General features: G+C 34.7%; 1 protein-coding gene across 7 annotated transcripts in view; it reads left to right on the top strand.

Moving 5' to 3' along the window:
• LOC136041689 (F-actin-monooxygenase MICAL2-like) overlaps positions 1–24,554 on the top strand; it is a 127,643-nt gene that overhangs the window by 9,504 nt on the left and 93,585 nt on the right. For 6 of the 7 annotated variants that reach the window (XM_065726456.1, XM_065726442.1, XM_065726450.1 and 3 more), the window contains exon 2: positions 13,226–13,416. In XM_065726456.1, the coding sequence (XP_065582528.1) occupies positions 13,249–13,416 (168 nt within the window). In that variant the 5' untranslated portion in view covers positions 13,226–13,248. Of the gene's footprint in view, positions 1–3,085; positions 3,201–13,225; positions 13,417–24,554 lie in introns of those variants that run through there. The other variant, XM_065726422.1, reaches the window with a different exon arrangement.

The raw sequence follows: 24,554 nt of genomic DNA, 5'->3' as shown, positions 1-24,554 counted from the left end.
AATAGACAAGACAAGACTTTCCTCTATCAGAGTAAAAACAATGCTGGTTGTAGATATATCTGATCAAGATACTCTTGACTTCTTCTTTACTTCTTAACACCTTTCTATTCACCTCTCACCTTTATCGTAATATAATTGTCTATAATATCAGAAATTGTAATTATTTTCGCAACTGCTTAATCCTGACCTATATCATATATAAGCCATGAAAATATCAATCAGAGAATTCACAGTTCCCAAGGGAATTTTTACTCAAGTTTCAAAATAAGCAACCCGACTCAAAAGTAACCAAAACTCTAAAAAACGAAATTTTGATACCAATAGTTACACCCAAAGAATCGCATTTTAATGCTGATTTTAAATATATAAGTTCCATCAAGTTTAGTCCTACCCATCAAAAGTTACGAGCCTGAGACAATTTGCCCTGTTTTAGAAAATAGGGGGAAACACCTCCTAACAGTCATAGAATCTTAACGAAAATCACACCATCAGATTCAGCGTATCATAGAACCCTACTGTATAAGTTTAAAGCTCCCATCTACAAAAATGTGGAATTTTGTATTTTTTGCCAGAAGACAAATCACGGATGTGTGTTTATTTATTTTTTTTTTCTTTTTCCCAGGGGTGATCGTATCGACCCAGTGGTCCTAGAATGTTGCGAGAGGGCCCATTCTAACGGAAATGATAAGTTTTAGTGCCCTTTTAAGTGACCAAAAAAATTTTAGGGCACCTAGGCCCCCTCCCACGCTCATTTTTTCCCCAAAGTCGTCGGATCAAAATTCTGAGATAGCCATTTTATTCAGCATAGTCGGAAAACCTTATAACTATGTCCTTGGGGACGACTTACTCCCCCACAGTCCCCGTGGGAGGGGCTGCAAGTTACAAACTTTGACCAGTGTTTGCACATAGTAATGGTTATTGGGAAGTGTACAGACGTTTTCAGGGGGATATTTTGGTTGGGAAGAGGGGTTGACAAGAGAGGTTATGTGGGAGAAACTTTCCATGGAGGGATCTGTCATGGGGGAAGAAGATTTCCATGAAGGGGGTGCAGCATTTATTAACATTATTGAAAAAAAACAATGAAAAAATAAATATTAAAAAGTTTTTTTTTTTCAACTGAAAGTACGGAGTTGCATTAAAACTTAAAACGAACAGAAAATATTACGCATATAAGGGGTTCACCTCCACCTAATACCTCACTCTTTACGCTAAAGTATTTTTAGTAATTTCAACTATTTATTCTACGGCCTTTGTGATTCAGGGGACAAAATTTAAGCTTTAATGTAAAGAGCGAGGTATTGAAGAGTGGGCGAACCCTCTCATATACGTAATAAAAACATACGAATATAGAAGTTTGTTACGTAAGCTAATTCGAAAGTTATGTATATCTTTTACTAATGAAAACGTTCGTAAAAAACTAAAAGTTCTAGTTGCCTTTTTAAGTACCCGAAAATTGGAGGGCAACTGGATCCCTCCCCCTCCTTTTTTCTCATAATCATTCGATCAAAACTATGGGAAAGCCATTTAGCCAAATAAATAAATATACAAATTTCGCTTTAATTATTCATCTGCGGAGAGCTGAAATCAAAACATAGATTAACTAAAAACGTTCAGAAATTAAATAAAAAAAAACAAGTTTTTTTAACTGAAAGTAAGGAGTGACATTAAAACTTAAAACGAACCGAAATTACCCCGTATATGAAAGGGGCTGTTCTCTCTTCAACGCCCTGCTCTTTACGCTAAAGTTTATACTGTTTTAAAAAGTAGAGTTAAGAAAAATAGTATAACTTTAGCGCAAAGAGCAGGGCGTTGAAGAGGGAACAACCCCTTTCATATACGGGGTAATTTCTGTTCGTTTTAAGTTTTAATGTCGCTCCTTACTTTCAGTAAAAAAAAGTTTTTTTTTTATTTAATATAAATTATAATCTTTAGTCATATTTGAACTCTTTTCAAACTTCGAGATTTTTAACCGAAATTTGTGGTTTCTTTTGTAAATTAAATTCTTGCAGTCCTGATAATAGTATCTGTGACATTGTCATTTGTTTTTTAACATATCTATTCAAAGGTCAAAACAGGCAGAATTGCCAATTCTTGAGCATTGCATTGCCTAGGTTATCAGTAGCTTCGTAGCTCGGTTATCGGAACTTCCATTATATATTTTTAGATAATTTATGTTCATTTGAAGTTCTATCGTCACTATGTATATATGTATATATATATATATATTTATATATATATATATATATATATATATATATATATATATATATATATATATATATATATATATATATATATATATAAATTCTTGCAGTCCTGATAATAGTATTTGTGACATTGTCATTTGTTTTAACATGTCTATTCAAAGGTCAAAACAGGCAGAATTGTCCATTCTTGAGCATTGCATTGCCTAGGTTATCAGTAGCTTTGTAGCTCGGTTATCGGAGCTACCATTATATATTTTTAGATAATTTATGTTCATTTGAAGTTCTATCGTCACTATATATATATATATATATATATATATATATATATATATATATATATATATATATATATATATATATATATATATATATATATATGTATATATATATATATATATATATATATATATATATATATATATATATATATATATATATATATATATATATATATATATATATATATATATATATATATATATATATATATATATATATATATATATATATATATATATATATATATATTAATTTTTTCCTAGGCAAAGTTGGGTTGTCTAGGCCTTTCACCTTCGGTTAACCTATCTGGTACAATCCCGTTTGACAAAATTTTCAGCTTTTTTGAAAATTATTCTAGATGCAACTGCAAAGGGTTAGTCAGAATTGCCCATTCTTGAGCATTGCGTTGCCATGGTTACCAGTAGCATCGTTTTTCCTTTAATGACAATAATATAAAATTCAGCTTGTTTGTATTTTTGCTACCTTAGTCATTCCGAAAATGATAATCTGCTTTTGCCTTATAAGTGCATTCATCAGAATCATTTTCGTATCAGCTTAATTTCCTTATCTGAGGAATCCAAGATTGCTCAAAATGCAAAGGATTGTCGAAATAGATTTTAATCTAGTCTTATTATGTCTTATTAGATTATGTCTATATTATAGTTATCAAAGAGCAAAATTTTTGATTGTTTATGATCCAGATTGAAAATAAAGGTCAGGTTCTTTATTCAATTTTAAATAAAAAAACGTTTTTTTTCAATGAAAAACCTGGAAAGAGTAGAAATTGTCTTATACAGTATGTAAGGGAACTGTCACCTCGAAAACCTTGTCTTTCTTTACATTAAAGTGGGAGAACTGCTTATCTGAAAGCTTCTAAGAATTTAGCAAATATAGCCAGTTAGTAATTTAGAGTTTGTTATATACCTTTCATAATTTTTGATTACCAAAATCTTGTTCCTTGATTACATGTGAATCCACGCAGTATGAAATCCTGAGGAGCTTGGAGGTTCTAAAGGTTTCTGGTAGTTCTAAACAAACTAGCTATCTGAGAATATTGGAGTGATTGCTTTTTTGCTCCAGTTGGCCCTAATGGCTTCTTTGGAGCAAAATATGGCAGAAAGTGGTCCATATTGGTGTCGAGAACTCTTATTAAAAACAGGTACCTGAACTAAAATTTCCGTTTAAATAATTTCAGGAGAAAAAAGACATCTATGACCTAATTAAAAAGGGCACTATAACTTCTGATTTCCGAAAAAAAGGAGTCTTCTCCTGACTTTCTAGGATTATTAGTTTATTACAATAACCCCTGGAAAAGCACTAAAAATAAATACGCTTTTGTGACTTTCCTTCTCGAAAAAAATGTGAAAATTGAGATTTTTGTGTTTAGGGGCTTGAAACCTCTACAGTAGTGGTCTTTCATGTGCTGAATTTGATTTTGTGATCTCATCAGGACCATTTGTCCTTTTTGTGGTCTTTTCCCTCCTTTTCGACAATCCGTCAAACTTACTCAGGCGCTTGGTTTAATGGATAACTTTAAGCTTGATGATTTTATATATTTGAAATCACCATAAAAAAAAACAATTCCTTTGGTGTATGTATTGTTAACAAACTAAAGAATTTTAGGTTACTAGGAAGCCAAGGTGCTCTTTAATTACAGTTCGTTACTACGAACTGTTTATATAACAAGTGTAGAGGTTAGTATTTGCAAGTGTTTTTATATTTCAAAAATTTGATCTGAAAGTTTTGGTGTTAACGTAAATCTTTATCATAAATTGTGGGGGCCCAGGTTTTGGCAGTCCCCTCTTTTTTTATGATAATTTATGTTCATTTGAAGTTCTATTGTCACTATGTATATATGTTAATTTTTTACAATTTTTTTTCCTAGGCCAAGTTGGGTTGTCTAGGCTTTGCACCTGCTGTTAACCTTGTTGGTGCAATCCTGTTTGACAAAATGTTCAGATGTTCAGTTTTTCATTTAGTGTTTTAATTTTATTTTTTTTAAATTTAATTTTTAATTTTTTCCTTTAAATTCAAAATGTTCAGTTTTTCCTTTAATGCAATGATATAATTTTCAGCTTGTTCGTATTTTCGCTACCTTACTCATTCCAAAATGATACTCTCCTTTTGCCTTATGCATTCGTCAGAATTATTTTCATATCAGCTTAATTTCTTTATCTGAGGAATCCAAGATTGGATAAAATGCAAAGGATTGTCCAAATAGATTTTGATCTGGTAAGATCTGTCTATATCAGAGTTATCAAAAAGTAACATTTTTTGATTGTTTATTATCCAGATTGAGAGTAACGTTCAGGTTCTTTATTCAATATTAAACAAAAAACATGTCTTTTTTCAAATGTAAAGCTTGGAATGAGTAGAAATTGTCTCATATAGTATGTAAGGGAACTGTGGCCTCGAAAACCCTGTTACTCCTTAAATTAAAGTGGGAGAACTGCTTATCTGAAAGCTTCTAAGACTTTAGCAAATATAGCCAGTTGGTAATAAAGGGTGTGTTATTTGCCTTTCATAATTTTTGAATGAATAATTCTGCGCTTTAAAGCAAATACAACTAAATGCCTCTTGTTAAAAATAGTAAGAAGAAGGAAAATTTATGGCACATTGAGTTAGAACATTCATTCTAGAAGCATTAAGATAAACAAAAGTAAAATATTAGTGTAAAAAGTGGGGGCTTGAGCACGGTAGTAGTCCTAATGATAATTTCTCGTTTTTTAAGTTTTACTTTTTGATCTTAATTTTTTTTTGGGGAAATTTAAAACGAACTAATAAATTCTATTTCTTTCTGGTGTCATATTCAGGGCTATCCTAGATGTGAGGGGGAGGGGTTGTCGCCTCCTGCTCATCTCTCCACCTTTCACGCTAATGTTTAACTTCTGTGAACATGCTTTGGGAATAGGGAGTGTGAAGCCATGTGATACTTAATAGCCGTTAATATTACTATATAAGCGATCTGTAATGACCATGTTTTGTATGGACAGCATAAATATTATTACTGTTGTTGACTGCTCATCGCAGCAACAGGCTCCTGAGGTCAGCACGGCTACGCATGTTGTACTTGCTTATTTACTCCCTCCCACGTAGCCCCCCATTGATTGAAATTCTTCAAATTCCATTTGCGCTAATTTGCTATAAGTTGCTTTAAACTCTACCGTCCCATTAGAGGACCTCCTGTTTTTTGTTTGGCCTCAGAAGAATTTCCAAAAAAACATGATGGTTGGTTACCTTATCATACTTCATTTTTAAACCATTTTAGCTGTTCTTTCGTTATAATCCTATAAATTGGTCCAAACCACATTTTTTGGAAAGCTTATTGTTTGGTAATATTAGTTAAGCCTATTAGCGAAAACTTTAAACTTGCTAGAAAAGAGACGGTTTTTTGTAAGAAGCGTCTGACTCATATATCTAACGAGAATAAAAAGGAAAAGGCTACCAAAAGAATGAAGAAGAAAGGGTCTACCTCCCATGGACCTTGTCTAACGGCCTCCAATGAGATTATTTATCTGCATTTTTAATATCAGTCTACGAATCAGGGAAATATTGTTATAGTCTTTTTCTGAGAAATTTATCTTTTACCTGCAAATCTAAAAACAATTTATGAGTTAGAGGAATAGTTTGGAGGGGGTTCAAACCGGATAACCACCCCCTCAGGTTCTAGGGTGTTATTCCTGTTGGGGTTTCAGTCGTTGGGGGAACCCAACTAGGGGAGAAGTGTTTTATAGCCATAAAGCACATTTTTTTTTTGCATTTAAGTTTGTATATTTGTTGTTTGGGGAGAAAGGTCTGAACCCTAATGTCTCCCCCTGGTTGCACCATTGGGTATGCACAAAGCATTAATAGGTACCATTGATTTAATATCAGATGCTGCTTGTAGAATTTTGATTCAAACTCTTTGAGAATTCAGTTTCTAATGCTATGAATAGATGCTTGTGCTACATTAATCAAGCAAGCGTATTGATAAAATCAGTATATAGGGAAATAGGTGCTTACGAAATTAACACAAAAATATTGAAGATTTTCTTTGTTGGTTTTACCCATTAGCTATATAAATCTTGGAATATTAGTTTGATCGTCAAAAATTAATGGAAGCAACGAGTCATACTGACATAGCATACTATTGTTGGTTGGGTAGGTAGGTTAATTTTATAGTTTTAGTTCAATGGGGCAGTGCTGAAAAAAGAAAGTTGTATATATATATATATATATATATATATATATATATATATATATATATATATATATATATATATATATATATATATATATATATATATATATATATATATGTTATGTGTGTATGTGTGTGTGTGTCTGTGTAATAGAGAGAAATATATGCGATTTATCAATATATGGATTTATTAAAGCATGATTTGTGCTTCTTTTTTTCCTATAAAACATCTGACAGGACTACTGCATAAATTTATAGTGAATTTTTTTCTTTTTTAGCCATTGTATTACCCAAAAGCGTGCATTTTTTATTTTTGTATATATGGAGAAGAAAAGTTACCCCAGTAAACCCCTCCCGAGTACGTATATCATCTTTGGGACGGGCTACTTCAGTCTCCGTTCCGGTGGTTACGCCCCTGATCCCTAATGTTCTCTTTTTACAAATATTTTCCAAGGTTATGTAAGAAGAACGTTTTTTTTTTTAATATAAGGTACTAATTATAATTATGTTAAGTAGTAATAATTTTATGAAAGGCGTACTTTTTTCTCCTTTATAGGTGTGCTCGTCATTTTAATAGTTTAATTTCTTGAATGTGTATAAAGAGTACCACTTCGAGTGAATCTTTGGCAGCAGTCATATTGAAACGTTTGGCTTGCTCTCTAGTCTTTTTTCTGAAGCATGAATAAGAGTTGAGTGGCTATTTTCAATCTGGATTTTGATTGATCTTGGCACTAGCTAAATTCTGTATCCATTTAGATGTTTTGACAACAAATGTTCTTTCTAATGCCATTAATTGCAAAAATATCAACCAAGAATTTTCCTTTGCCTTTTTAACCATTCTAGAGCCTTTATTGTTCGAGGGAAGGAAGCCATGTGCTCATTTTTTTTATATCTAGACCCAGAATACTGTCAATTTTTGCCCCCTTCAGTAAATATTTTTCTTTTCCGTTATATCATGCATTATAGTGTTAATTTGTCATGTAGGCTATTGAAATTAATGTTCAAAATAAAAGAACTAATTCTTGATTATGTATTACTATTCTCGTTTTTGTGTGAAATACTTTTCAGTGTATCTAACGATTGTCTGTAGGAGATTCACTCTGACTGACGGTAGATGCTCCAAATCTGGAACCTTGTTTTTGTACAAAAAAAAAAAAATAAAAAAGTTTTTTTTATCAAAAGTAAGAAATGACATTAAGACTTAAAACGAACAGAAATGATTCCGTATACGAAAGTGGCTGTCCTCCTCCTCAATGCCCCGCTCTTTACGCTAAAGTTTTTTATTGCTTAAAAGGTAGAGCTGTGAGAAATAGTCAAACTCTAGCGTAAAGAGCGGGACGCTGAGGATGGGACAGCCCCTTTCATATACGGAATAATTTCTGTTCGTTTTAAGTCTCAATGTCGCTCTTTACTTTCAGTTAAAAACAATTTTTTTTATTGAATTTTTGATCGTTTTTGAATTAACGGAGGTTTTGATTTTGGCTCACCGCACATGAATAACTAAAACGAAATTTGCATATTATTTTTACTTTTTTTTGGCTAAATGAATTTCTCAAACTTTTGATCGGAAGATTTTGAGAAAAAAGGGGCGGGGAAGGGGACCTAGTTGCCCTCCAATTTTTTTGGTTACTTAAAAGGCCATTAGAACTTTTAATTTTATTTACGAACGTTTATATTAGTAATACATGTCCATAAGTTACAATTTAAGTTACGTAGCGAACTTCTATATTCGTATATTTTTATTACGTATTTGAGGAGGTTCGTCCCCTCGTCAATATCTCGCTGTTTACACTAAAAATTTAATTTTGTTCCAAAAATTAACGACGGGGCCCCGTCGAACCCTAAAAGCCCCCACTTCCATCATTTCTTCGATCGAACAAAGTGGACAAGTTTAAGGCCTAAAAAGTATTTTGTAGCTGCTATAACTGGTCCCAGTAGTACCTTTTTGAGTATCTTCTTTTCTGCTGACAAATAAGCAGTTTTCTGAACTTGGTGACCCCAAACGGGACAGTACTACTCGTGGATTCTTCCAAGTGCTTATGAGAGGAGGGGGATTGATTCCTATATCGTGTCGTATTTAGTTACCTGTTTGTTGCTCTGTGAAAAAGGCTTTTGGTCGAATTTGAGGCCCCGTCGGACCGTAAAAGCCCTCACTAACATCATTTCTTCGATCGAACAAAGTGGACAAGTTTAAGGCCTAAAAAGTATTTTGTAGCTGCTATAACTGGTCCCAGTAGTACGTTAGTCGCACCTTTTTGAGTATCTTCTTTTCTGCTGACAAATAAGCAGTTTTCTGAGCTTGGTGACCCCAAACGGGACAGTACTACTCGTGGATTCTTCCAAGTGCTTATGAGAGGAGGGGGATTGATTCCTATATCGTGTCGTATTTAGTTACCTGTTTGTTGCTCTGTGAAAAAGGCTTTTGGTCGAATTTGTGGGCTCTGTGTATCTTTGTGACCTTGAAAACGTTGGCTAGCATCCATTTCAAAAGAACGTAATATACACCGATATTCTCTTTCTGATGAAGATCGGCAATAAGTTTTTGTTTTGAAGGTGTCATGTGCACACCCCCATCCTCTACCAAAGAAATATTAAATGGACCCAGAAAGTTCTTAGTCTCTGGTCTGTTTATGCAAGGAAAAACAAAATTCTTTACCGAGTGATGAAGTTCCACCGGTATTTCACCATCAGTTTAAAAAAAAAAACATTCTTGCGGTCCATTCTCCTCAACAGTGACAATGTTGGGGAAATTTGGAGCACAAGGGTTGTTAAGCCATTTGTAAATACCACACGCCAAAGTGTTTTGAGACATTGCTGACGGATAAAGGGAGTTTATATCCAGACAAACTGCATCTGACTCTACACCGGTATTTTGTCCAGTTCGGTCAGTTTCAAGGATACGATTTCCGTAGAAAACCTACTCTTCCCTCATTGATATCCCTACAATTAGATGCTGATCCACGTCGGTGATCAAGCCAATTTTCGCTTCACTGATTTTAAGAACTAAATCCATCACCACATGAGGAGTGAAAAAATAATAACCCAAATCCAACCGAAATTCCTCATAGATTTTATCCGTGTTTTTACTCTTAATATCCAGCAACATCAATACATCACTTGCCAGGTAGACTTCACAATAATCCTCCCCATTTTTACACTCTCCCTTAGCCCAAACCCTCTTAGCAAATTCATAGTTGGCAGTGGTGCATTGACGGTCGTGAAGTAAATCATAAAACGATTCGATGGACAGTAATATATCCTCATGGAGCCTTGAGGTAGAGTTGTAGCACTCATACGAGTATATGTCCTTACACGTTAATAAATAATACATTTCATAGTCTTGAAGTGGTGTTTAAGGAGGCAAAGTATTAAAATCTTCGCTTTTCTGTACTTGAATGAATTGACTTAGGGATTTGGGGAAGAAACTATAGGAGTATAAAAATGGATTTTATTCAAGCACATATTACCATTAATTATTGTTTGCCTTTGGAATTGTAAGAGCATCAGTTTCTCAGAGGATTTGGGTATGATATTATGTGAAAAAGCACTGTCTACCCATGCCGCCATCTACTATTTCACCTCGTTGCAAACGTGCCAACGCCTGTAATACGAATTTCAAATCATAGCTGGAATTGCGCATACAAACAGGTAGAAAATATTGTTGTCTAATTTTAAAATATATGATTGATGGCCACTCCACGAAAGATACTCCCCCTTGACAAATTTGGTTGCTCAAATGGTCATGGTCGCTGACTGACATTCCTCTTCTCCCCCATTACCCTCATTGACTTTCCTCTTACAAAGCCAACAAATTGTTTTTATTTTTAATGGCCAACTCATCCTCTGGTGATAGGGTCATTGAATAGGATATATTGCGCACCTGTGAAATTGACTTATTTTCTATATTAATAAGTGCTGTCATGGCTGCGCCCATGCAATCCTCCACGCCCAATCTTTGACAAAGCTCTACCAATTGCATGGTATTACACGAGTCTCTTCGCGGGGGCATAAGAGACTGCAATGGCCTCATGTTTTTAACATGATTTATATCAAATGGATCATACACATCTATGAGTTTGGCTTCGCAGTGTAAGGCCACCTTGTCACTCTGTAGTAGTGGATTCTGAAAGTTCCTTAATCGCAAGATGGCCTTGTCACCCCTAACCATTTCCACAGATAGATATCCATGCCGCTTGCAGTGTCTCATGGTGTTTTAACTTTAATTCTGTGCTGAATCATAGAAAGACACGTTGGACAATAGTAGTATATCCCATTACGTCCCCCGTTTTTACCCACTTAAAACCCTGATAATATCTGGTTTTCGAAAAAAATACTCGATTGAATCGGGCTCACTGGCACGCTCATAGAAAAGCTATGCCCAATGTTTCACCGATTTAATAGATGAAGCCCTCATTGTAATATTACCCCCTTTTTATTACTGCGCTCACCCTCCTAAAAGTCTGTATCATATTGTAAAACAGTATCACCAATCTTTAAATGTTCATTAGCCCGCTCAAAAGTATTCACTACTTTAGGGAATTTTAGGCTCCCATTAACTGTGAAGCCGTTCAAAATACTAGCAGTCTTATTAGTCTTACTAGCATCCTGTTGCAGGGATTCGTAAGCTGCCGCAAGGAATGCATATTTGAAGCACTGAAGCCCTGTGTCGAACTTAAAGCGGTGTACACCTTTACACCCCTTTATACCTTCATTATATTTTATAAAATTCTTCTGAATCATTCTTTCAAGAAGGGCTTGAATCTTGCCCACATACGAGTGCACTATGTCTACTGCATCCGTCATGATGCCACCCGCCATTGGTGAATTGAATGGATCCCCAAAATCAGCCCTATAAACATAGACATTATGTAAGGAAGAGTCGATTAAATAAAACTAAAGTAAACAGGGGGTGTTGGGGGAATTTCATGTCCTGCGTCAAATTGTCTACCTTCATTGTGAAAGATAGGGATGTTGTGTGGTAAGAAATCCCCCCAACTCACTCAAAATACCCTCGAGTGTATTGAGGGACTGAGGCAATCAGTCCAAGCAAAATAATTCTCTGATACACTTTTGGGTTCGAAGGTATTGGATGAAGCCGAACCCCCTGTTGGAATACTTGCTAGTGTATCACTATAAATAATCTGCAATATTTGGAAGGTAACGTCAGTACAAACATTTTTTTTCTAATAGAAAAAAATCAGGATTGGCTTATTTGTATCATCTCCATTTTGTAGTTTTTAAATATCACAAGTGATTTTTTTGTTATATGAATATTTAATGTGATTTTAAGACGCATAAAAAAGTTCAGTTTCAAAGTTCAATAAAAAATACTAAAAACGTCACTACAAATATTATTTTTCTAATAGAAAAATTATGACTGATATATTTATATCGTCCTCATTTTGTATTTTTAAAATATCTCAAAAATATCAAATGATTTTTTTTGTAATAAGTGTATTTAATTTGATTTGAAGACATGAAAAAAAGTTGAAATATTTCAGTTAAAAATATAATTAAAAAAGAAAAAAGTTACACCCCTTAAAAATTTGACTTCCCTCCCACCTTCCCTCCGAGGGGTATGGATCCCTGTCATGTTCATTACGATACTCTGTCTATCCATTTCTCGTTGACAACTAGAAAATAATATTTTAATGGGGAGATGGACCCTGTCGCACTTATACAGATTCTACTGATAATCATATTAAGGCTTGGTTTCAAAAATAATCCATGGTCTAAATTCAAAAGGTTAAGAATAACTTGTAGGGAGAGGTGTTTTTTAAAACTAATGATTATTTATGATGTACAAACACATAAAACCCAATAAATTCTCTTTTTATAAATTTGATATTGCTCTTTACCATCCTTTGAACGTTCAGGTTCAAAATATTCCACGGATTGGATTCAATAGCTAGTACGAATGGTATACATACATTTTGGTAACCAAATGGGCCTCTAAAATGTCATTTGATAGATCGAAACCGTATAAGAAACAGTCCCCATCTGCTAAGCACACAACAAAAATGTATGGAACAGAAACCTGTTATATATTAGAGTCCTTTTTAAGATTCCGTTTAAACATCTTGCTTGATTAAGCTCACTTCATCTAATGAAAAATTAGTCTTATTAACTTGAACGAACATTTTATGTCAAAATACTTGCCTGAGATGCCACACAATGGGAGTACTGTGCCCTTGTATCAATGGCATTGTTTCAGAATGAATATCTGGCATGGATATTCAAGTATTTTCCTTAACAACCGGAAATTGCGGTAATTTCATATGTTTAGGGCTCTTGTTATACCTATTGAATGGTTCCGCCGAGAAAATATGCATATGTTGTTCCCAAAAATGTTAAATCTCTCCTAGAATTTTTTAGCTGGATACAAAGGACTAGCAACTCTAATAGTTAGGACTAGCAACTCTTGTTATACAGATAGAAGGAATATGAGGGATTTGTAACTCCGGTTGCACACCAGAATAGGTCTCTTGTTGAATGGATTGAGGGGATACTACTCTCTTGCTCTTTATTCTATCTTTGTTATGCTTATGTTTTATTTCAGGTCCATGTTCAGCTTAAATAATCATGAATAATCATTTGGTATCAAGAGAAGAAGCTGCACTTGCTTTGGATTTATTTGAAGAATTTATTAATGAACAATCATTTCAATTAATCCTCCAATGCCATGATAGGATATGCGAACTACTGAAAATTCGGCCGTCCGTATTTCTGGACTTTTATCCTGCCCTCAAAGTGAGTACCTTATTTTTTTGATGGAATGAAAGAAAGATAGTTTTTTCGTTTTAATACGGCATTCATAGAACTAAAATTTTAATCTGAATAAAGACCAGTGACATTTTTTTGAGTTGATTGTGTTTTGGTAAAGGGGGGGGGGGTAATGGACAAAAATTAAAAAACAATTTTTTTCAATTGTGTTGGAAGTTTTTTGCCTTCAGATAGTATTTTCGGAGTTTTATAAGATGGGATAGCACGGCCTCTATAGCCCGCCCTCCCATATATGACATCTCTAAGTCGAACAAGACTTTCATTATAAATAGGTTAATTGATTAAAAAGGTTGAAACCCAAAAATGCAAGACGGGTAAGTATTGGAAATGTCGTAATAGCTCTAACTTCTACTCCATATCAGATTTACCAATACTGATAACGAACAAGATTTGAAAAAGGAAACAGACATGAAACGTAAGATAAGTTCTTAAATGCTAAAACGGACTAAAATATTTTACTGCGCCTCCACTAGCTAGATGGTCGTATTGAGCATGCATATCTGTTTTTAAGTGCTCAAATGATCTGAGGTGCAATTTCCACTTACTGTTAAATTGTATGAAAGATGATTGGTAGCATCTGTTTTGTGTAACTGATTAAAAGTAACTGATTAAATCTCAAGCTTCGTTTTATTTGTAGGCTAAATTTTAATAGGAAAATATTATATAGGTAAATGTGTCTGAACTCAGCATCCTAGCAAAACGAGAGTTAGTTTAAAATCTGCACCTAAGCAACAGATCTGAAACTTAAATTTTTCTTATGTTTTTGAATAACCTAAGTCGATATCACTACACGAGCACCTGGCTTAAGAAAATGCTCGATAAAGGAGTTACGGGATGTCAAGGTTATCCTTAGTCCTACACTAGAGTAGGAATGACATATTCCTCCCCCCTCCCCCCAAAAAATATTGAAAATGTACCTAAACTACATAAAATCACCTGACATTGAACATGAATTGAAATATATGTTTATTGTATTTGGAGTTCGTTGTAATGACAGCATGCATGTCTGTTGTCACAGACTCGAATGGCGCGATACCCGATTTCTATTGAGCAGGGAGTTTTGTGATAAATGGACATGATTGACACCATTTTTTGTGTATGGGAAGCAAAGTAACCAGCCAAGTCTTCAGTTACTTTCTATTTAGATAATTTAGTAAGGAAGTTTTCGCACACCAATTTCGCACAAGGAATAATGACACAAGTTTGTCCTTGTTGGCTTTCGCATTATAAGAGCTCCCAGTTTTTGCCCTATAAATAAAAAAAGTTAACATTGTTTTAAAACAATCTTCCTATTTCAAGTGCAAAATTATATTCCTATTAGAAATTTAAAAAAGTCCCCATTGATGGAAAATCTTATTTAGTAAATTAAAACGCCTTGTTGGGAATTTAACCTACATTCATTTATTACATTTAATTGATACATTTAATTCATACATACATACATTTAATTCACCTACATTCTTTTTTTCCATATGTAGGAATTTTTGGTTTCATCTATCATCGATGCAGAAATTATTTAATTTTAGAAGTATAAGGACAGGTTTTAAAGATGATAGGAGTAGTGACAGCATAATGACTATAAGCAAACAGTATCCCTTCGAATCCCAGTCCCGACTTTTCTTAGAAACTTCTTCGGGACACAGATTTTATTAATTTTCTTCGAAAACGTAGGTGTTTGTTTTGTAATAGGGTTTCTTTACTTTTGGTTGTTACGTAATAGGGTTTGTTTACTTCAGGATTTTTTTGGTTGGTATGTCATAGGGTTTTTTTATTTATGCAAATGGTTGCAGGTGCTTTTTACATCATAGTTTCTTTGATTGCTTAAAAACCCGCGAGGGCTAGGTAAAAACCTACAGGACCCCACCAAATCATGTTCTCTTTGGTTGTTATGTTTAAAAACCTACGATGGCTAGGAAAAAACCTTCTGGGCCCTCACCAAATTATGTTTACCTTGCTTATTTATGTTTGCAAACCTATGAGGGCCAGGAAAAAACCTTCAGGGCCCCTTCAAGTAAGGAAGTGGCCCAAATTGATTATAACCATATTTTGAGGCTTCATACACACGCACAGTCTTTTGTTCTCGGCAAACAAAGGATTTTCTGCCATTTCTAGGAGCTGAACCGTTATACAGTCTAGAAGTCTATTGATTTTTTAGGAATAAAAGGCATGTTATTCTACTAGCAGGACAAAAAGAGTGTCCCGCTATTTCCTGGAACAGAAGAGTCACGTGATTTGCTATTCTTCTAGCAGGACCGGGTAAATTTCTATTGTCCCTGGGAGTTTAACATTGGGAACTAGAATGGAAAATTTCATTAGTCTTGCATGATATCTGGAACCTGATACATCAAGATTTAAAAAAATGGATATTTCTCAAAGATACCATCAGGTAAGGTTCTATCTATATTAAGGATACCCCCTCCCCCACCTAAAAAATGGGAAAATTATACCCATAAGAGAGATAACCCATAAATATAAGAGATTTATGGGTTATCCATAAATAAGATAGATAACCCATAAGAGATATATAACCCTTAAATTATACCCATTAGGAGATATTTGAAAATATCTCCCTCACTACTATAAGTCCATATTGGATTAACAAATACCCCCCTCCCGTATAACGGACGTATAATAATCTCCTTTTATCATGATAGAATATATTTTACTCTAAATTTGTCACCTTTTTAGTCGCCTTGAAGAATCGAGGCTTATTCTGACAGATGGGTTAAACACGAATTAGCTATTATCCCTTGTCCATTGAGTGTATTTCAACTTAGACCATATTTACCGTGAACAGCTATCATCTGGAATATGGTTAAGTAATTCGACGAAACGACTCGCTTTTTAACACCTGCTTGGTTTGGCAAAATGCATTGCAGAGCTAATTAAGAAAAAAGAAGCGAATATTTAGAGAAAAAAGTAATTCTTTTTATGCGAACGAAGGTTACATTGATTTAATTTTTAGCGTGGATTCCATGTGGGGAATAGCACATGTGTCCTTTTGACTATAATAATGAATTATTATGTGAGCCCCCCTCGCCCTTAATAAGGTCAGATTTAACCCTAGACTACAGACTTAAGTTTGTTGATTGTGTGGCTATTTCCTGTAGAGTACTCTATCATAGATATTTTTCATACAAAATTTGCCTAAATCCCCCCCCCCAAAAAAAAAATTCTAGTTTAGCTACTTTTTGCTATCTTGAAACGGGGTGAGGTTGGGGGAATGAGACTCTCAGAGAAGGATCTACAGACTAGAGTGTGTCCTGGGAAGGTATTCTGTATTTTTTTCAGGAAATGAAACTGTATTCTCAATTGCTTGTTGCATTGTGGTCTGGATTTTGAATTCTTAGCTTGGAATTGAATCAATAAAATTCTCTGACATCGTAATGATTACATATTTTAAACAATAGTTGAAATAATTTTTCATTACCTTTCAGTCAAAAAAGTGTTTTTTTTATCCTCGTGGGGTGTGGAAACTACTTCGAAAGGTAACAATTTAATTTAACAATTTTAAGGTTTCTAACACTGATATAAAGGGAGTGGGATGCAATAGGGATGCAAATTTTAGTGGGGACGTGTTGAAAATATGGTTTATTTATTACTTATGAAAAACTAAAATTTTATATCTTTCTAAGGTAAATTCTGAGCATGAAACTTCCAATAAGAGGGCGAGGACGGGAGCTGACCTAAGCAACCCTCGTGCCCAAAATTTAGTCCCAATACAGGGCGAGAATGCTACCCCTCCGGCTCCCGAGCCCCATGGTAGTGAAGCTGTGGGGGTTTCAAGACCTGTGCCACCTGCGCAAGGGGAAGATGGAGTTGCCAGGCTTTTTCCTTCTCCTTATTCCCTTGATAATGAAGTTGTAGACCTTTCTATATACCCAACAGTGAAGATGGAGATGATAATCCTAGTATGAGTGCAAATCAGATATTTATTTGCGGTAAAAAAAAATTTTTTTCTACCTAATGTATATTCTTTTCAGCCTAAGGGTCCCTCTTGATACTTTTTGAGGAGCTTCTTTGTCCAAAAGGAAATGGGCTTTTCACCATGCTTTAACGCTAGAAACATGATGTATTTTGGTGTGGTTAATCCATTGTTCTAGTGAATAGTAGAGTTTCAAAATAAATGTTTTTTTAACCTCCTGTTTTCTAGTGTTTAAAGCTTAGACTGTCGGAAGGAGACCATGCCTCTAAGAAGGAGGATTTAAGGACCCTAATCCTTAGATTAATATTCTTTTTTCTGATTAATATAAATTCTTTTTATAACTTAAAATCATAAATGCTTAAAGAAATAACAATTATTAAACCCATTCTTCAGGCCAACATTTATGATTTTGAGCAGTTCATTTGTGATTTGCTTACCAATTTAATTGAAAGCAGATTTGAGCAAACCCCCTCTGTATGTATTTTAAGACTTTAGAATATTATAATAGCTAAAGCGTAAAGAGGGGGCGGGGCAACTTATCTCGATGCATAGGATAATTTGTGGCTCTTAAATCCTTAGCTCGTAGTGGGGGGCTTATGGATGAAAGGGGTCTCTTTAGGGGCCCCATGTATGGAATAGTTTTTGGTCATTACACCTTTAGATGGTAGTGTCGTCTCAACACATCCGAAGAGTCACTTTAGGGCTCCATGTATGGAATAATTTCCTGTCATTAAACCTATAGGTAGTAGCATGGTCTCTACACATCTGAAAGGTCACTGTGGATTCATGTATGATATACTTTCTGGTCGTTAATATTTTCTCATAAGAGTGAACGCTCAATCTTAAGTATGAAATTAAGTATTAAGAATCTTAATATGAAGTTTTATGATTTACTTCACGACTGTCAACGCACCGCTTCCGACTATAAATTTGCTAAGAGGGTTTGGGCTAAGGGAGGGTGTATAAATAGGGAGGATTATTATAAAATGTATCTGGTAAGTGATTTATTGACGTTTTTGATATCGTTTCTCAAAACATGGATAAAATTTACGAGGAATTTGGGCTATTATGTTTCAACTCCTCATCTGGTGATGGGTTTAATTCTTAAAATCAATAAAGAAGGAATAGGTCCGATTACTGACGTGGATCAACACTTCATAGAGAGATCAACGAGGGGAGGGTATGTTTTTCAAGGGGATCGTATCTCGGAAGGCGATTCGACTGGACAACGCACCAGTGAAATGTCGAATGCGGTTTTCCTAGATATGAATTCACTTTATCCTGTTGGTAATGTCTTACTACTCTTTAGTGTTGGATTTGGATAATTGTAAGCACATTATCTCTCGAATGGACCCCACCAACTGGGACGTTTCCATTTATCTGGAGCTAGTGAAGTGGCACGTCCCAATTAAGTTGTTATTTTAAAATCCAAGACGGGGAGCGACTTGATATCCGATTGTGTGCTTGCAGGTCTGGAGATGTGCTCTGTAATCACACAGTGAGGATATCAAAAAGTCTGCAAAGGGGTGCCATTACACTATGTAAAGGAGAATTTTGGTTTGATTGTTTATAGGAATTGTGTTGAGAATTATTACTCTTGTTCGCTCTTTTGTCTGCTCTTGGCCACCCAGTCCGGGCCTCGGCCTTCGGCCACCGCAGCGGTCACCGCGTCTTCAAACCGCCCTGCTTGTAGGTAGTGCCATGACCAAGTGCCTTTTTCGATGTCTGTGTAAATATATTCAAATGCCTATTTTATGTAAGTGTAGCGTATTTATTTATGCGTTAAAGTAAACATATATTTTGTTTTTTAGTATTGATTAAACAGACTGAGGTTAGGTTAGTTCTATTTTGACAACTAACTAAATTAGCTAACTCAAAAACTTAACTAACCAACAAACAAATAGCTTAGCTTAGTTTTATCCTAAAATATCTATTATTGCTATAGTTTTTGGCAAGAGCCCTATGATGAAATAAAGACTATTGCACCAGACATAAAATTTATTCTGGGACTTAACATGCTTAATATTATTAAATGAATTGTGTCGTTCATTATTGATGATTTAGCTCAATTCATTCAAGAATGGTCTCAGGAGATGTTACAGTTATTCATGGTCCGGTCTCATTACGAAAAAATTTCTGTTAATATTGTTCTCCACAATCTCTTACATCAGAGCAAGTGTATGAGAACAATATTGAAGATATATGAAGTTCATTGAATTGTACTTACTATATCATCTATTGGGTTGTTCGTGATTCAAGTTCTCTTATACCTTTAAACAAGCGAATATATCTTGGTGAACCAAAATTTTTACTCTCGGTATACAATCAAGCTACTCATAACTACGGTTACAATCTATTTGATCTCAATCAAAACACGCCCGAAGAGTTACGTGTAGTCACGGGTATTTTTGACAAAGAAATTACCGTGTATCTACCCTTGAATAGTAAAAAAGGTCATTAGTTAGCCATCATGGCTCTGAAGAAACTACATGAAAACTGACATTTCTCTCCTAGGTGATTCGTAACCGCAACTTAGGAAGGCTAATTCATTCATTAATTTCTTATTTGGGCTTTGTTTAAGTATGACAAGGTACAGTTTTAAAAGAAAACGGCTTGTTTAAGCAGGTGGTAATTTATTTCATTGTTACTATCAATAATTGCAGGACTTGTAAACACTATTCTCTATATGGCCAAACCGTACAAATTGACGCCAATTGAAACTAGTCGTTTCACCAGAAGAGTACTTTGAAAATAATTTTGATAACTTTATTAACAATGAAACAATTGCCGATGATGAAAAATTAATTTTAATTCAAGATGCCCATCAACCTTTTGACAAGCATAAACCCAACCGTGAGAAACTGCTCAAAGTAAATATCCTAGATCAACCTCAAAGTTCTCAAATTTACTATCATTACCGCCAAAACCGAAAGGGGATTTATCTTAATTTTTATCAACTGTTTTAGACCTAATGCCTCAATCCTATTGTGAACAAAGTAAAAGATTCTTGACTTATCTCGCTGAAAATGAATATGTACAAATTGAGGACAAAGAATGAAGTTATAATGTATAGCTAGAGTTACAATTTAATTGATTTGTTATCAGATTTGATTGCAATTCCTAAAAGACTTGAATCATTTCATAGTAATTTGTATAAACTTTTAAAGTCATCAAACTTTCCAAAAAGTCTTATTGGGAATAAATATATTTTAAAACGATTAGGGGAATATGGAGAAATATCAATTGATTTTGGGAAAATTTTTAATTGATTTGGGAAAATACTAGCACTCCGAGTGGGGGTAGTGATTTAATAGGTATCAAAAGAAAACGTCTTAATAACTGCATCACCTATTAGTATGCAAAAGGGTAGCGGGCGCTTCACATAGTGTTTACGTTCAAAATGGATCAAGTTTCGAAACGTGTTTTGAAAATATTGGCGAAGCGGGAAGTTTAAGTTCCCCCACGACAATTTTCCGAGTCGGTGGAGTTGAATGGAATTTAGTGAGAGTATTTACAGAATAAACCCAGCTACACTCGTCATCGAAATCATAGAGTTCTTGGTAGTCATTATCGAAGCCTGTTTCCCAGTGCATATATTATAGGCAGATCTTTTATCTCTAGACGAGGTTCAAAGACGTCACAATAGTCCATACAAGTATATTTTACTTACAATTATTGTTTTTTAGTCGCTCTGCATATGCCATTCCATTGCGTTTAAAGAGAGGTGATGAAGTTACTAGAGCCCTTGAATCTAACTTTGAACATGATTCATATAGGAAAATTCAAACAGATTGGGGAAGTGAATTTGTTCATTCAAATGCAAAAATGGTTTTATTGAATTATAATACAATACTCAAAGTCTACAACACAATACAAATCATAGTCATAGTCTAATAAAGGGGCATTGGCTGAAAGTTTGAATCTTTTCAATCGGAAGATGTTGATGTGAGTGCAAAACATGGATACTACGAACAATTTTACCAGCAACAACCGCTCTCTGAAAACGTACATTTTCGAATTTATTCCAGTGAAGATTATTTCATAGATTTGACTCCCACATTTATAGATTTGCATGTGATTGTCAAATAATGTAACAATGAAAAACGAAGTGCAGCCGAGGGGCTATCCTATGAAAATTGTGGACTACACGATTTGTTTAGGCAAATCAGTGTCTGCTTAAGAACGTTTTTGAGCACAAGCAATAACCTTTCAAATTATGCAAGATTTATACAATTCATGTTGATGACTGAAATGTCATATAAGCTATTGAGAGGTTTGGCTATTGTATATGGATATAAAACGGACACTCACACTAGCAATATACTTTTTGTGACAACTAAAAAATCTAAACTATGGGAAAATAAATCATGAAATAATTAATATACCTTAACGGTTGCCTCCCAGTGTTAAGATTGATATAAAGCTTCAACTTGCTCTGTCCAATTTTATTTTGCGAGAAGTACTTGGTAATGGCAATACTTCACCTCGACAATACTTCATATACCGAAGCAACAGTATGTAAGTTCTGTTGCTTTGGCAATTGAGAAATTAAGAGTTAGTGGAAATAATATCAACCTGCTCGTTCCACATACAAGCACAAATCAACGGCATGTTGCTATGGGTACACGTGACTACACCGATTTGTCATTTATCAATGTCAAAAATCTTTCGAAACGTGCGTTGGCTTTTGTGAAAAGTGCTAGTGCCATATCATAGACGAATTCACCACATAAATTTAAAATGCTTGAACTTTTATCTTTTGTTTGTAGAGTAAATGGAATTCCAATCTACAATTTATTCCTCGATAAATCCTACTGGACCCTATATGAATTGACAATGCAATCCCTAGATTGAGATTCACTATTTGAAAATGATATAACCAACGAAATGCTTGGGGGGATTTGTCCGGTGCTCAAGATATGAGTACTCTGCGAACAGGCACCGTACGTTTAGATTGTATCTTTGCCGAACCGTCGGAGGAAAGTTTAGCATTAATCTTGCTATATCAGTTTGAAACCTATTTGGAAATTGCCCCTAATGACAGTATTCTGTTACACTTAGCACCATGAACACAGATCAAATAATCGATTTGTTCATTTTCGATCCGTACATGTCCAAATATAAATCCTATGGCATATCCTTGGATTTCCTCGATCATACTTAAAGTGTTAACAATACCCTTATCATTGTTATTAGTAGTCCATCAAGTGTAAAAACGAGGCATTGGCTATTCATCTGCGAATAATATTAAATTTTTTGATCCTCTTGGTTAACCATATGCCTTCGACACACCTCACATTAAAAACTTCAACAACATTGAAAGTCTGTTGTTCAAAATAGGAAGCGAGTTCAAGATTCATCAGCCAAAAGCCGTGGGTTTCACCTACTAATATATTTGATTTCTCGATGTCGCAGATATACTTTCAGTGAATTTATCAGTATTTATGGTGACAATCCTCGATTTCTTCTTCCACGTCAGTGGCGGCAGCTCGTCAGGATTCAACTTGTATTCATCTTGGCATGCCAAGTCAGGCTTGCATTTTCTACAATATAATGTAACTTCATTTTTATTATATCTTTTAGTAAAGTCAATAATACTATTTTGATTCATATTATAAAATTCACATGTTTCAATTTGCTTATTTGAAGCAATGTCACATACAAAATTCTTTTATAAAGAATCACTTTTAATTAGAGCCAAATAATAGTAGAATTCTCACAGGATGACTACCTGTATACAAACATAATGGACATGCATAAAGTATTTTTCAATTTTGACTGTCTCACTTTTAAAAAGAAACTGAATCACGATCAATAAAATGAATGTCTTCTAGGAGGAGGAGTAATCAAGTGACTTCACACATCAATTCAACTTGTTTAGACAAGCTTTTTTCGAATCTTTTTTTGTTGCGTTAGAAAATGGCCGTCTTAAACGAATTTCTAGGTAGTGGTTAAAATATTTTTCTTTGGTGATATAACTCTTGAAAATCATCATGTAGAATCAAAGTTTTTTCCAAATTCACTAGATTCCTTATGATTTTTATTTGTGAAATCCAAGTATTTTTAATCTTGACACTCTCACTATCGATTATAGACTTACAGTGAATGAAGATTCTTTCTCGCTAGTAACAAGCTCACTCCTTTTTCATAGATTGATTCAGGTCATTGTCTTCAATATATTTCACGAATGCATTTAATCTGTCTAGCCGACAACCCCTTGTAATTTTTACTGCTACGTTAGGCACTCTAGGTTTCATTTTGCCATCGCTAGTTACTCTAATATCAAATAGAGTAAAAGCATCCATTACTAAAGAATATTATCCTCGAGGTTAACACGCTGAACTTTTTTCAATACCGAGGTGAGTGAACCCTAATATCTATAGCATATCACGTCTCGTATGACCTTCAAAACCTGTTTTTGTGGATTTCGAAGGTCCAACGGAACCAAAACAAGCTACGTAAGATTACTTTGTCTTGACCTGTCAATATTGGACCATCATCATTTTTATGGCTCTTGGTATTAACCAAGTGACATATAGCAATCGCAAATTCTGTTGGTCTTTCGGTCTGTCTGTCGGTTTGTCGGTCTATCTGTCGGTCCCGGTTTTGCTATTGTAGGCACTTCCAGGTAAGCTAGGACGATGAAATTTGGCAAGCGTATCAGGGACCGGACCAGATTAAATTAAAAATAGTCGTTTTCCCGATTTGACCATCTGGGGGGAGGGGGGTGGGTTAATTCGGAAAAAATAGAAAAAATGAAGTATTTTTAACTTATGAGTGGGTGATGGGATCTTAATGCAATTTGATATTTGGAATGATATTGTGTCTCAGAGCTCTTATTATAAGTCCCAACCGGATCTGATGACATTGGGGGGAGTTGGAGGGGGGAAACCTAAAACTTGGAAAACACTTAGAGTGGAGGGACCGGGATGAAACTTGGTGGGAAAAATAAACACAAGTCCTAGATACATGATTGAAATAAACGGAACGGATCCGCTCTCTGTTGGGTAGTTGGGGGGGGTTTATTTCTGAAAAATTAGAAAAAATGAGGTATTTTCAACTTACGAACGGGTGATCGGATCTCAATGAAATTTGATATTTAGAAGGATATCGTGTCTCAGAGATAAATCCTGACCGGATCTGGTGGTATTTGGGGGGATTTGGGAGGGGGAAACCTAAA

Source organism: Artemia franciscana, chromosome 2, assembly GCF_032884065.1.
Source record: "Artemia franciscana chromosome 2, ASM3288406v1, whole genome shotgun sequence".
NCBI lineage: Eukaryota > Metazoa > Arthropoda > Branchiopoda > Anostraca > Artemiidae > Artemia > Artemia franciscana.
Note: the sequence above shows the minus strand (reverse complement) of the source record. Positions and strands in the feature narration are given on the sequence as shown.